This window comes from Panthera tigris, chromosome C2 (assembly GCF_018350195.1).
Source record: "Panthera tigris isolate Pti1 chromosome C2, P.tigris_Pti1_mat1.1, whole genome shotgun sequence".
Classification (NCBI taxonomy): domain Eukaryota; kingdom Metazoa; phylum Chordata; class Mammalia; order Carnivora; family Felidae; genus Panthera; species Panthera tigris.
Window position 1 is genome coordinate 76098092 of NC_056668.1, and position 13688 is coordinate 76111779.

General features: G+C 37.5%; 1 protein-coding gene across 4 annotated transcripts in view; it reads right to left on the reverse strand.

The window, feature by feature from the left end:
- Positions 1 to 13688, reverse strand: part of CCDC50 (coiled-coil domain containing 50) — an 85685-nt gene that overhangs the window by 42120 nt on the left and 29877 nt on the right. For 3 of the 4 annotated variants that reach the window (XM_042957175.1, XM_042957174.1, XM_042957176.1), the window contains 2 exons: positions 11248 to 11338; positions 5540 to 5657 (listed from right to left, as the gene is read on the reverse strand). In XM_042957175.1, the coding sequence (XP_042813109.1) occupies positions 5540 to 5657; positions 11248 to 11338 (209 nt within the window). Of the gene's footprint in view, positions 1 to 441; positions 970 to 5539; positions 5658 to 11247; positions 11339 to 13688 lie in introns of all 4 variants that reach the window. The other variant, XM_042957178.1, reaches the window with a different exon arrangement.

Here is a 13688-nt window from a genome sequence, read left to right on the forward strand (position 1 = left end):
ATGAGACCAAGAGAAGCTAGAAATTCCAGCCTTGATTTTCTAGTTAGGCAAATAATACGAAGACAGCGTCACAAGATCTGACTTACACCCAGAAATTCAGGAGCTATGATTTGGTATCTGATTCTCTGGTATATGGTCTTGACAAATGAAGAACTGTGTCTGGGATGGGCACGTCCACTGCAATCTGGGGCTGGAAGAACTTTGTAAGGAATTGGTGAATTTTCTTGGAAGGTAGTAGTATAAATGTACAAATATGTTTCTTCTTCCTATACACTTGGTATTAAGTAGATACCTTTTATAATATTTGGCTCCAGGATTTATTTCAAAGCCATGAGTACAAACTACAGAGAAAGAATACGTTGCTGAAGATGCTTATTAAATACATTTGCTTGTATGTATATACATGATACCAGGATTTTCAACATGACCGTCCTTTATTACCTGTGTCATGGAGTTGGAGCCATTTCTCACTCTCTGAGAAGGGAGGAGTCCTGGGCCTGTGCTTCCTTTCTCTGTGCTCACCTTGCCCATGGTCCCTCCCATACACAGCTTCCTTGTAATGAAGCCCTGATTTCTGTGAAGACTTGGGTGAAAGTCGGTCTTGGTGTCTGGACTTTTTTTCCCAATTCTGAGTTCGATGGCTACTGTTAGCCTCCCAGTCATCAAATCCAGTACTCAAAAACACCTCACCACTGATCTTGGGAAGTGGAGGTCTCCGAAGTCTCTCATGATCAGACCGCTTCCTTTCACGCTGCTCAGAGTCAATTTGGGGACTGCCCCTCACTTTGCTCGAGCTACAGGATGACAGAAGTTTCCCTGATGAACAGTAATCTTCTAGCTCTTCCAAGTTCTCCATTGGATGTTTGGGTTTCTCTTTCCTTTGCTTCACAGTGTTTCCATCACTTTGGAGTCTACAAGACCTTGAGACTCCAGAACCCAATTCCCTTGCCCTCCTTGACTGTGGCTGGTCTGAGTGGAAGTGGAGGGATGTGAAAAATAGAAATGTAGGTTAACTTAATGAGCATATGAACTCACCACACAGGAAAGACAGGGCCCATATTTTAAAATGGAGAAGACTGGTTTTTCAACAAACTGCAAAGAGGGGATGGGCATTTATTGGATTGGTCCAGGCATAGATGAAGGATTCTGGGTACACGGTCAAAAATTTAAAAGACTAAAATTATGTGAAATAACTTAAATCTGAAAGAAGAGCTTGATTATGATTATGGAGACTTAATACAGTACTTTAATATTTGCCAATAACAAAAGCCATGGCCATTAAATGTTAAATTCTATTTATAAAACCAATTTGGAAGTATTATGGGGGGAAAGTAGGGATTGAGGGAGTCTCATAAAACAGAAAACAACCAAGCTTTGTGATAATTAAGGTTTCTAGGAAGAGGCTTTCAAATATTCTTATTGGAAATGATAATAAATCTCTATCAGAATGTTGCTAGTTTCCATTAGAGTCTGAGAAATGACCCAGTTTTTAGTATTCCCCTACTCTCTCTCCTTAGGTGGCCAAAACAAGTATTCCCAGCCATGCAGTTCAATGTGGAAGAGGATGGGGTAGAGAATTTTAAGTGAGTAAATGACCCTGTTATCTTTGGGTAACTCTGCTCCCAAACTTAACTTAAATTTTACAGAGGAAAATATTAAAAATGGATGCCATAATAGAATACAGGAAAAGGAGTCCCTTCCATCCCTACATTCACTTCAAAAAATATGATATTGTATTCTTTCTATAAAAAGACAATATGTGCTAAATATACAAATCCCTAATGTAACACAGGGATTTCAGTAACAAATTTCAGTAACAGCACATAGAGGTGTGCTTTTGTCCAGTCTCATTCGGGCACAAGCCTATTGTGAAAATGAAGGAAGGGAATTACTATGCACTTTGCAGGGCATATTTAACATTGTCTAAGACCCTTAGTACATTTTGTAATAAAAATAAATCACACGGCACGAGGGTGGCTTAGTTGATTAAAGCATCCAAACTCTTGATTTCTGCTCAGGTCACAATCTCACAGTTTGTGAGTTCGAGCCCTGCACTAAGCTCTGCACTGACAGTGTGGAGACTGCTTGGGATATTCTCTCTCTCTCTCTCTCTCTCTCTCTCTCTCTCTCTCTCTCCCCCCCCCCCCACCTTGAGCTTGCTCTCTCTCTCCCCCACTCTGTGCACTTTCTCTCTCAAAATAAATGAACTGAAAAAAAAAAAAAAAGAAGAAGAAAAGAAACCCTAGTTCCAAGAAAACTACTAAATTATCTAAGATTTGTTCCCTGCTGAAATTACTCACTTGCTGAATTGCATCTGAAACAGCTACCCCAATTTGATGGGATGTAGAGGAAATAAAGGACTATACATTTTCTTAGTTTTTAGGGTTTTTCTTTCATTTTGTTTTTGTTGTCTTAGCTTTTTTATTGTTAATCTAATAAAGGAACTGAGAAAGGGGAAATTTGTGCTAAATGTATCACTGACGCCATAACGCTTCTCAAAACCTTCAAATTGTTTCCTCTTGAACTTTTCAGAAGAAAAGGAGATTTGCTTCAAAGATGATATCCAAATTAAAATCAGTCTTCTAAAATCATCTGAAGAACTTTTGATTACATTTATTTTTTGCATAAAAGCAAAACTGAAACAGAACAATTACTCTCTATGGTAAAAAAGTATCTATAATTTTAGCAAACTATCATTTTAAGTGTGTCTTGACAACTGAGAATCAATTGACTACTGCTATCAATTATTAATATAAATTGACTCGCTACTTAAATGATAACCATATCCAGGGAACAATGGTTCAGTGTTAATACCAATGTTCCCACAAAGGGCTGCATGAATGAAGTCTACCTTCTAGCTCCCAAAAAACAAGGGTTCTGTTTTTGACATGGATATGTGAGGCTATGATTGTTCTTTTGGTGGTGGTTTTAATCCTTTCTGAAAAGTTAACTGATAATCAGTTTTACTTTAGTTGAATGTGTTTCAAGAGTTAGAACAGAGCTGTCACTATATTTTCACAGAGTTGATAGGAAAAAATATCTATTGTCTACTTCACTTGTGTTATCTTCAAACCTGGGAAAGAAAAAAGACTAGGGTGGGGACTGGGACTTGTATTTTTCTTGTGACCAAGTTATTTGGCAAATATAATTAAGTTCCTTACAGCCAACACGTATGCATTTATATATACACATACATATGTATATGTGTATACACACACACTTTATTTGTGTGCTTCCATGTTTGTCTTTCAAGATAAGATGATTTTTGTTTAGAAATGGAAGATACTGTCATACACACATAACACTGATACATGTATGAACAACAGTACTTTGGAGTTTAAGTCCTCACCAAAATTATATTATTTGATCTTCTCAACACCCATGTGAAGCATGTATTTTTAAACTCTCCATCTTACAGATGAGAGAAAGGCTTAATGTGATTACAGTAGATAACTTCTCAACATTACAAATGCTCTAAGGAAGGAATGAAACTTGAACCAAGGTCTTATGACTCCAAAGACCATGACTTAAAAAAGACTAATATGCCTGTAATACAGGTCAGTGGCTTTGAAAGAAAAACATGGATTCACAAATGAATAAGACATGCCATTTTAGTTGATATAAATCTGACAGATGTTTTAGATAATTTCAGATTTGTAGAAAATGTTTAAGTGATCATTTTTAAGATTTATACTGAAGCAAAATAAAAGCTGAAAAGAGGACCACTTCCATAATGATCTATTATAATTATTATATAAGTATGGCAAAAATCAAAGTACACATAAAGATAGAGAAGTACAATTAAAGAATATCCCTATGTGTTGGGAAAAGACAACTGCAAAGAACCTAAGAATTACTTTGAGCATATGAGCCAAATTATGACGGGGTTTCTGTGGAACTCAACTCGGTCTAACTCAAAGGCAAGTGAATGAGGATCACACATGTTCAGCAACATATAAACTCTCAACAACACAACTGAAAAGGAATTCCAATATTCACATACATATGCTCAGGAGGTGAAGACTTCATGATTTTTGTAAATGTTCCTGAAAAACTACTGAATTCTTAACATAGGTAGTCCCCTGCCCTCCAGGATGATAGCACTCTGATCAAAACAACCAGATTTGAGTCCCAATTCAAATTAGTGTAAAGTTTTAACAGAGGGAGGCTAAAATTAATACTTTAGTATACTTAATTACTTGCCATCCTAATGCTTTTCTAGACTTAATAGTTTTATTTTAAATAGTGACTTTTATTTGCAGTGAATATGATTCCAGAGCAGAATTAAAAATAAATAAAAAACACAGGAGCACATTTCTAAGGCTGTAACTGAATATGAAGAATAAACTCTTCACATTCTGGTTTCCAGCACAAAACTATAAGGCAATACTGTTTGTTTGTTTTTTAATTATGTGATACATGATTTCATTAGAAAAACAAGCATAATGAAAATGGTTATCAAGAAAGAGCTGAGCACTTTACTTATGGAAGGAGAGCACATCAAGCAATAGAGAGAGAATCAACCTGCCTATGCCACAGAGCCGAGCTCTACTGGTAACAAATGTAGAACAATGTGACTGGGCAAGATTGTCCTCAACGGTAATAATCCTAACATCTGCATATGCATTCCTTTCATTCCACTCATCAAACACAAACACCTACTTACCTTTTACAATGAAATCACAGAGAAGTAATTGATAATTAGTTCACAAGAGACTTCAGTAACATGGACCTTAATGTCTTTACTTTCTAGAATCTGCTTTAGGTTTTCCTTACTTGTTATCCTAAGTGTGGTCTCCCAGCTGAACTGCAATCAATACGGACGCTAGAATTAGAGGAAATGTCTTTCCTTTGACAGATCTTTAAAAAGGATGGGACAATACTTGCAAATGCTCATTTCCCAACACACTAGTAAGAGAAAGAATCACCAGCACCACAACCGCCACCACAAAGCACCAGCACCACACTGCAAAAGCAGGCACTAGAGAAGAGAAATTCTGAAGGGACTTTTCACCCTCAGGATTTTTTTCTTTATAGTAATCAAACAGCAAGAAAGCAAAATAGCAAGGACAAATAATGATCATGGAATCTTAAATTTTAATTTTGTCATCAACATACATACTCAGCGGCCTATGTTTAAAACACAAGAGCTTTGTTACCCAACTGATGTGCTGTGTACCATCTTCATTATTCATGGCACTTTGCTGCCTCGGACACTGTGCCCAGACTTCCTTGAGAAAGATCAAGCCCAGAGCCTCACCCCATTTTCCACACCCCAATTTATGTGCTTAGAATGTAGTACAGCATTCCAAGTGGCTGCAGCACGAAAGAATGCATGCCAAATCTTACAAAATGCCAGTTGTTTTAACAGCCATGAAAATGGCTCTGGTCATCCAACTAAGGAACAGACGAATTCAGATTCACATAGAACTTGGCCATAAATCCATATGGACCCTGAGGTCACTTTACAGACAAATTTAAAGGAGTGTCCTATGGTTGAGTCTAAGGATAGAGTAAGTCATAATGTAGTCATTGTTACCTCCATTTTCATAGTAGTAATTATCTCCATAAGCACTGGATCCAGAGGACTCTGGAAAGTGTTTCTTTCGCTTTTTCTCTTCCTGTAACTCCTTTTCTTGCAAAAGGCGAGCTATGTCCTGCAAATAAAGAGAGAATGCTAACAAATATTACCAGAGAACAAACAAACCTTTTACAATGCAACAAACTCCATCCAGTGGCCCTAAAGTCAATGGTTTGACACTCCACTGCCAATCTCTTATGGACTCCATCCATAGCTTTCCAGACTTCATGGCATTAAGCTCATGCTATTCAAATACTCAGTGGAGTAGCACATGATCCAGATGAACAAGAAAGACTTTTTGGTTAATTGAAATTTAAACCTAACTCAATCTGGGACATACAAACCTAGTATTTCTAAAGCTGATTAAACAACAGAATTTTTAAAATTCTTATTTGTGGGCCCTTCTTCCAAGACGATGATTCACTAAGCCTGGATGGAAAAGAGTGCAGTAATCTATAAAACATTAAAATTGTATATACAATTTAATTTTGAAACTTTGAAAAAAATTATTTGGCTGATTTAGCTTTGCATTAGAGCACCACTGAAAAAGACAAAATGGTCTCCCTCCTATCTCCCCCTTGCTTCTTTGCCAGGCAAGTTTTTACAGTTACTGAGTGATGAATAACATTCTGACCCTGCCCCCCCAGCCTATGATGGCAAAGGTATATGCAAATAACTAAAATACAATTAAATCATGAATGCCTCAATAAAAGAGTAAAAATGTCAATGTGAGTATAAAAGAGGCAAATCTTATTTCTGCTTACATGAATTAGTACAAGTCTTTGCATTTGGAATTACTGTTTCATAAAACATAATTTGAGAAAACAAACCTAAAAGAACTCATAAACCCTTCTGAAGTCATTTTCAATTATTTTTTAATTAATCATATTAATCAAGTTGGCTTACTTTGGGTTAATGTGTAAAAAAAACAAAAAACAAAAACAAAAACAAAAAAAAACCCTCCATAATTAAAAGACCTTCTGGTAACTACATTCATTTGAATGAAAATTCACCATTATATTTCATCTTTCCCTTTTCTGTCATTCAAGCTCACCCACCTCTTGAAAATTTGAAACAATGAGCATAAGACAGAACACAGTTAAAGATCTCTAGATGCTAGAAAAAAGTAATTTTAATAAAAACATGTATTTACTGATTGCCTTCAAGGAACCAAACATTCTCCTAGAGTCCTCTGTAGAAAAACAGGATATATGATCAATATCTTCAAAGCCTTACCTATTAAGTTTTAGAAGCAAAACCATTAGCACGATTTAAGACCCTGTGAAAGGGGAGTGCTCTAAGAGAGGCATTATCACAAACCAGGTGCAATGGGGCCCAAAGGAGCCTAGCACATCTTCCCCAAGCACATGACAAATTACTAAACTATTGTGTTGAATTCCTTATGCTACTTTTTTGGTTTATACGATTTTATATCAGGGTTACTTCTCCCTGAAAGTTTCCACTTCTATTCCTCAATGGTGGGAAATGAGGAAATTTCAAAATGAGGAAATCTTCAGCACAAAATCAAGGAAATCTAAAAGTGTGACTGTCAAATGACTATCAGAAAGAAAAAAAAAAAGAAGGAAAGACATTCCATTAGATTGCTACACTTCTTTATCAACCAGTAATTAACATCTAATTCAGTAGGGAACTCTCAAGAGGTATCATCTCCAGAGGGGTATAAGACCAGAAAACAATATACCAGTTCTATGGATGCAAAAAACATCAATATAACTAAGATAAGAAGAAAGAAGAATTTTCTCAACCAGGCACCTTCCACTCCCTCCCCCTTTCTGGCCATACATGTATAATCTTATTTTTAAAGTGCCAAAACATAGGAAATTTTTTTAGTAGCTAAAATGTACTGCTATTTGAGCTATGCTCTAAATATTACCAACTTATATAAATACTTTTTTAGAACATGAAATTCTAATCACTTTCACACTAAATTAATTTTTAATGTAAACTGGTTACTAAGTTTATCCCTGAACAGTTCATATTATAAATGGCTTCAAACTATTGGATTAGTGCCACAGACTTTTCATAAAATGGTGATGCTAATGTTTACTTAAGCAAAAAAAAAAAAAAAGGTTTGCCCTAAAATAGTTGGCACATTCACATATATTTGGACCTAGGTTCAGAGACACACATATACCTATAGATATTCACACACATACACATACACACATGCTTAAGAATTTCATTTAAAAATAAGTTAAATCAACTAAACACACATTCCTTAGCCTTATTAAATAACACTGACAAATGTTTATGCTATGACTAAAGAAAATGATCCCAATGGAATTAGTCCATTTTAATTACTTACAAACTCACACAGTCCAGTATTCCCAAAGGCTACAACCCTTTCTTCAACAGAGGCTTAGAGAGAAATGCAACTACTATAGTCACACTATGTAAAACAAGTTTTTTTTAAAAAAGGAAGAAAGGAATGAAGGGAGGGAAGGAGGAGGGAGGACAGAAGAATAAAAGAAAAAAGAGAAAGAGAAAGAGGAAGAGGAAGGGAGGGAAGAGGACTGGGGAGAGGAGGAAGGGGAAAGCTACAATGCTGGTAAGACTATCTCTCTCCTTCTGTAAACTTTTTTTTTTGTTGGTTTAACTTTCCTATATCTGTCTCCCTGAATGGAAATGCTACTTTCCTTACATATGTGCTCTGTTAAAAAGCACAATAAAATTATACCATAACAAAGTCAGAAATGCTAATTAACCCACACAGAGTTGTGTAACTCTACTCTTCATGTACAATGTTGTTCAGGAAAAATACTCTGTCCCAATAGGAAAGAGACCTTGGATTCTACATCTGGTTGTTTGGGGAGTTAGAAACAACCAAAGAAGAACTGACCCCAAAAATCTCTTAAAGAGATCTGGGTGAAAATCCAGAGAGGAATTTTCCACAGCCCTGCTGTCCAATAAGAACATACTAGCTAAGCAGACTCCATAAGAAAATAGAAGAGCACAGAGAGAGAGAAGAGAAGGGAGGAAAAAAAAAAAAAAAAGAATTAGGTCAGTTCACGAGTAACAGGCAATGATGTTTTTTTCAAAAGTTGGCCAGAAAAATTCCCACTATTATCTCATCTCAGTGTCCTCTGTGAGGCACCGTGGACTAAAATAAACAAATATGTATTATCATACATTCTTCAATGACAAACTTTACTAATGCAAATTTTGTGCATTTAATATTAATACCATACCAGTCAGCTGAGAGCCCTATCTTCAGATAAGAAAACACCTCTGCACGGTAGGCATATTCTGATCTAAAGCATCAGCTGAAAAGTCAAGAGTCTGAATGGAGCTTTTAAGGCTAGTCTCACTAAATCTCCACAGCTGCACTTCTCATTCAGTCTCTGACAGCACTGGGGAATGGGACCATTTCTGTAGGTCAAACAACAGAGGAGGGCAAGGTAGCTGGGAGATGTGTAAAAGCAAGAAAACTCTTGGCTCAGATCACACAAGACTGGAATACACTTGAGCCTGTTTATTTTTCCCCCTTTCTAATTTAGCACACATCTCTTTCTGTATAGAAATCAGAGCTGTTATAAGGGGCAGAATGGTGGGGAAACACTAGGCAAGAAAGCAAAAAGAAAAGAAATTAACTTAGTATGTAAGAAGCTAAGTTAATATGCACCAAAGGCATTAAACCTCACAACAGCCCTCTAGTGTATGTGCAATTATCATGACTTCTCCATTTCGGAACCTAAGGTTCTACCTGGGTAAGTAAAATGCTGAAAGCCACAGCTAGACATTAAAGAGCTAATATTCAAACTCAGAGCAGCCTAACTCGAAAATCTCCATGTTTTGTTGTATCACAGGACATCCGTGTCAGAAGCAGTCAGTCAGGGAACCTGAACTGTACAGATATTTCTTGGTCATCTTATTATAGCTGGAGACCAGTCACTGACTTCCTCAAGTCTTAATTTCTTCATCTGAAGAACAGAGTCAATCACTACACTGCTCACTTTATACAGTATTACCACGAGACTATTTATTGTGATTGCTGTTTAGATTCTACACGCCTAAATAAAGTGCTTTGGTTTCTCTTTCTATCCTGTTTTTCTTGAATGGGGGGGGATCACAGGACACCAGTAGCATTTATAAGAAGCCAACTTCATTACTCTGTTATTTTTTAAAATAGAAGCTTTCCTGTTCAGAAAATATAATCACTTCTTTCAGTTCCCAATTTCATCCCCAAAGCTAAGTCTTGACTACACAGAGTAACACATCCTGCAGGAAGAAAGAGTTCCTGTGTTGATAACAGGAAGGATAAAAAGCAAATCCTAATGCTTACTTGCAGTTCTGATTATCACATGATCATGGTTTGTTTCTTAAAGAAAAGCTAAATACACACATAGCAGATGTCTCCCGCTCACCTGGCACTGAACAAGGAGTCTTAGAGGGACAAGGATGGCTCAGTGGGAGCAGCAGTATATGCAGGCTGCTTGACTGATGGTCCTCATCCCATCTATTTAACAGGGTGATTCCGTGTGCTGGTTTACCCAAGGCAGGCCCAGCTTATGTAATTATTAATAGTCCCCCCATGAACCTAGAAGAATATGTGAGTATACATACAATAAATCATATGGCCATCCTCCTATTAAAATTCTAAATCATTTTCTTCAGTCTGTGGCCAAGAACAGCACAGCTGGTTTGAAAGAAGAAAAGAATCAGTACATGCTGAAAAGGAACTGTTTGTAAGAAAGGCTAAAAGTATAAAACAAAGGAAATAGTTAAATGCAAATTCAAGTCTCCTTACCAAAAAACACTACTGCTACTTGTAGTCATTTTCAACTTTAAAAACAATACAATTTAAAAATATATACAGAATTAAACTGATTAGTTCCTTGAGGCAGCACATCACAGGAGAGTCAAGCCATGAACAGCAAAGAGTGAGAGCACTGGTGGCCCCTGGCCTCTCACGATTGACACGCCCTGACTTGTGTTCAGACCACACACAGGTCTGCTCTCCCTCTCTCAAGACTGCACGAATAACCCACAAACAAACACCCTGTATGGTTTGAATAGTGTCCCCCAAAAAGTAATTTCTACTAAGAACCTCAGAATATGACCTTATTCAAAAATAGGGTCTTTACAGATGTAATTAGTTAAGAGAAAATCATACTAGATGAGGGTGGGTCCCCAATCCAATGACTGGTTTCCTTTTAAGAAAACAAGAGGACACAAAGACACGGGAAGAAGGCCATCCGACCACAGAGGCAGAGACTGAAGTGATCCAGTGACACTCTAAGAAATGCCAATGATTGTCAGGAGCCAGCAGAAGATAGGGAGAGGCAAAGAAGCATCTTTCCTAATAGGCAGCAGGACCCACCAAAACCTTGATTTTGGATTCCTGGCCTCCAGAACTGTGAGAGACTCTATTTCTACTGTTTTAACCACATCAAGTCTGTGGTAATTGTTAAGGCAGCCCAAGGAAACTAATTCACCTCTTACGTTGAAATAGCATCATCTTTAAGAAGAGTTCACTTAGGTTATCGAGGGGCAATAAACAGTGGTCCATGGAGGGCAACACTTGGACTGTGCACCACCAAAGAGGAGAGTTCTGCTGCCCATCCGGCAACCCTGCATTGAGTCCATGAATACAGAAGGCAGCCCTTCCTCAAGGCTGGGGTGGAGGGGCATTATCTTAGTTGTACCTCATCTTTCTTCTCCTGAATGCGTCGTCTCTCGGCCTCAATAGCCAGCTTCTCCTGGATTTCCTGAGCAATTTCACAGTCTTGTTGTTCACTAAAAAACAAAGGTGAAAGTAGTATGAATAAATAGTAAATAAATTTTCTTAAAAATACAATTTACTGAATACTATGAACCCGTGCTAATCTTTATCTCACTTAATCCTCACAATAATGATGCAAAGAGGTGGATATTGTCACACGTTACAGATAAAAAAGCTGGGGTCCAGAGTAGTGACAGCATTTCCCTAAGAGCACAGAGAACACAAGTGGCAGAACCAGAATCTGATCCCCAGACACTACAATGGAAAGTCCCAGGCCTTTTCTAAATTTTCTTATCACCTCACCATACTGGGGCCACTCTACAGACAGGCATGCTTTCTCAAGATCTTGCAAAGGAAACGTAAACTATCAGATTAATGTCCACAAATATACAAATCACTAGATGTCACTCTGGTCTCCTAGAAGTGATGGTATGACTTTAAAATGATTTTTATAAGCGTTTAAATTAGATGTATTTTTCAGTTTCACTAATACTTAAAATACCGTGCAGCTTCAGTTCCCAGTAGACACCTCTCTGGCTGGTGCCAGTTTTCTTAAAACTCAGATCCCTGAGAAACAAGAATGCTGCAATACTGCTGCTACCATAGTTTGCCTTGTTTTGGCATTTATGTACTGAACAGGGACTTAAATTTAACACCTGCTATAGTACAGACACCATGCTCAGACACTGAGGATACAAACATGAGTAAATCTTCACTTTGCAGTCAAGGCTCACAATCCTTTTTGGAAGAAGAACCAAGAGGATGATTTTGGTGGGCAAAACAGATCACCTCTAAAACAGCAATGCAAACAAAAAAGAAGAACTGGATCTCTCAGAGATGGGTACAAGTGCATGTCTTCTAGATTCAGGTCAAGAAAAGTCAATAGGCAGCTTCAAACTCCAGAACCTGATACCTCTGGAAAGCCAAACTTTACACACAACTGTTAGCTAGGAAGGATGACCATAAACATGCTTAGGGTTTATGACTTAAGAAGAGGTTGGAATGAAATTACAGTTGTGACTTACAGAGGGAGTTTTCTTGCTAAACAAACATTCTCATTCTCCCTCTAATTCTCTCTCTACCGAGTGAACTTAAAACTCTCAATGAATCTCATTCTTGGTTGCCTATTCCATGTTTAACAAACAGTATTTGGAAACTGGAAAGTGTTGGGGAGGGCAATAATCTGAACTGTGATTAAGAAATTAAAGCCCATACTCTCTCTTCCAACAAAACTGAGAGGCAGAAATTATTCTCATTTGTATACAGAAACGGTCACTTCCAACATGCTTGGAGACAGGCAGGTACAGGTGGACAGAGACGCGGCCGTGTATGCACGTGTTATGCCGATACAAAACAGAAAGGAAGGAAGAGGAAGTGAGAGAGCACAGGTAAGGGATGGCAAGACTCTCCTAGAATCAGCAGGAAAAACACTGGACAAGGTAGCTGCAGACCTGATTTCTGGTCCTGCCACTGAGAGTCAGTGAGCCATGCCCTCTCTTGTCAATTTATCAGCTATAAAAGTATTTGGACTTAGTGACTTCATCTTATAGGTCTAGTATTTTAGAACTCTTAACCACTCAAACCAAAGAATTGAAAAGAAACAAAATCTACTCAAAACAATTTTTATTTATATATCCTCTTTTCATTCACTTACTTCTAATAATTAAGAATCATACACAAAATTATGTTCCTAGTTTTCAAAGACTTCTCTAGTTGGATCTCTCAAACTCAGGTAAAATCTGTACAGGAGTTAGCAAATATTAATTACATGCAAGATAATAATAGATGGGAAAAAGAAGAAGCCCAGCAGAGAAGGCAAATCCAAATGAAATGTTAAAGGTTACAAGTGACACAGATGTCCTCTCTAGTACAGAAAATAAAGTGAGGTTTAAGCTGAGGATAATCACTTCCAATCATATTTCCATGAAGGACAAGATCGAGTTCACTCAGACAATTACACAAAATCCCGAGGAAGCAAAATCACGTGAGAAATGGGTAGTCAACAATGGGCAAGCCTGATAGTGGACGGGGGCCCCAGGATGCAGAGTGAGTAAGAGCTTCCAGTTCATTAATATTCACAGCATTTCATCCAGCCAGTGAGGTGCAACTGTCAAAACTGCTAGCGTGTGACAATCAGAAAAACTTCCTTTCTAACCACTTATTTCAGCTAGGAGTACCTCCAAAAGCCTGAAGTCCCAGGCAGAAATAGAATATCTGGCTCTCCTCTAATTTAAGACCTATAATCCATTACTTTCTGAATCCTCATTTATATTTAGAGTTTTATCTCAATAATCTCTGAATAATCTCATTATACTATCATTACCCTAATTCAGGGTCTTAAACTTTTGCACCAGCCTCAGAACT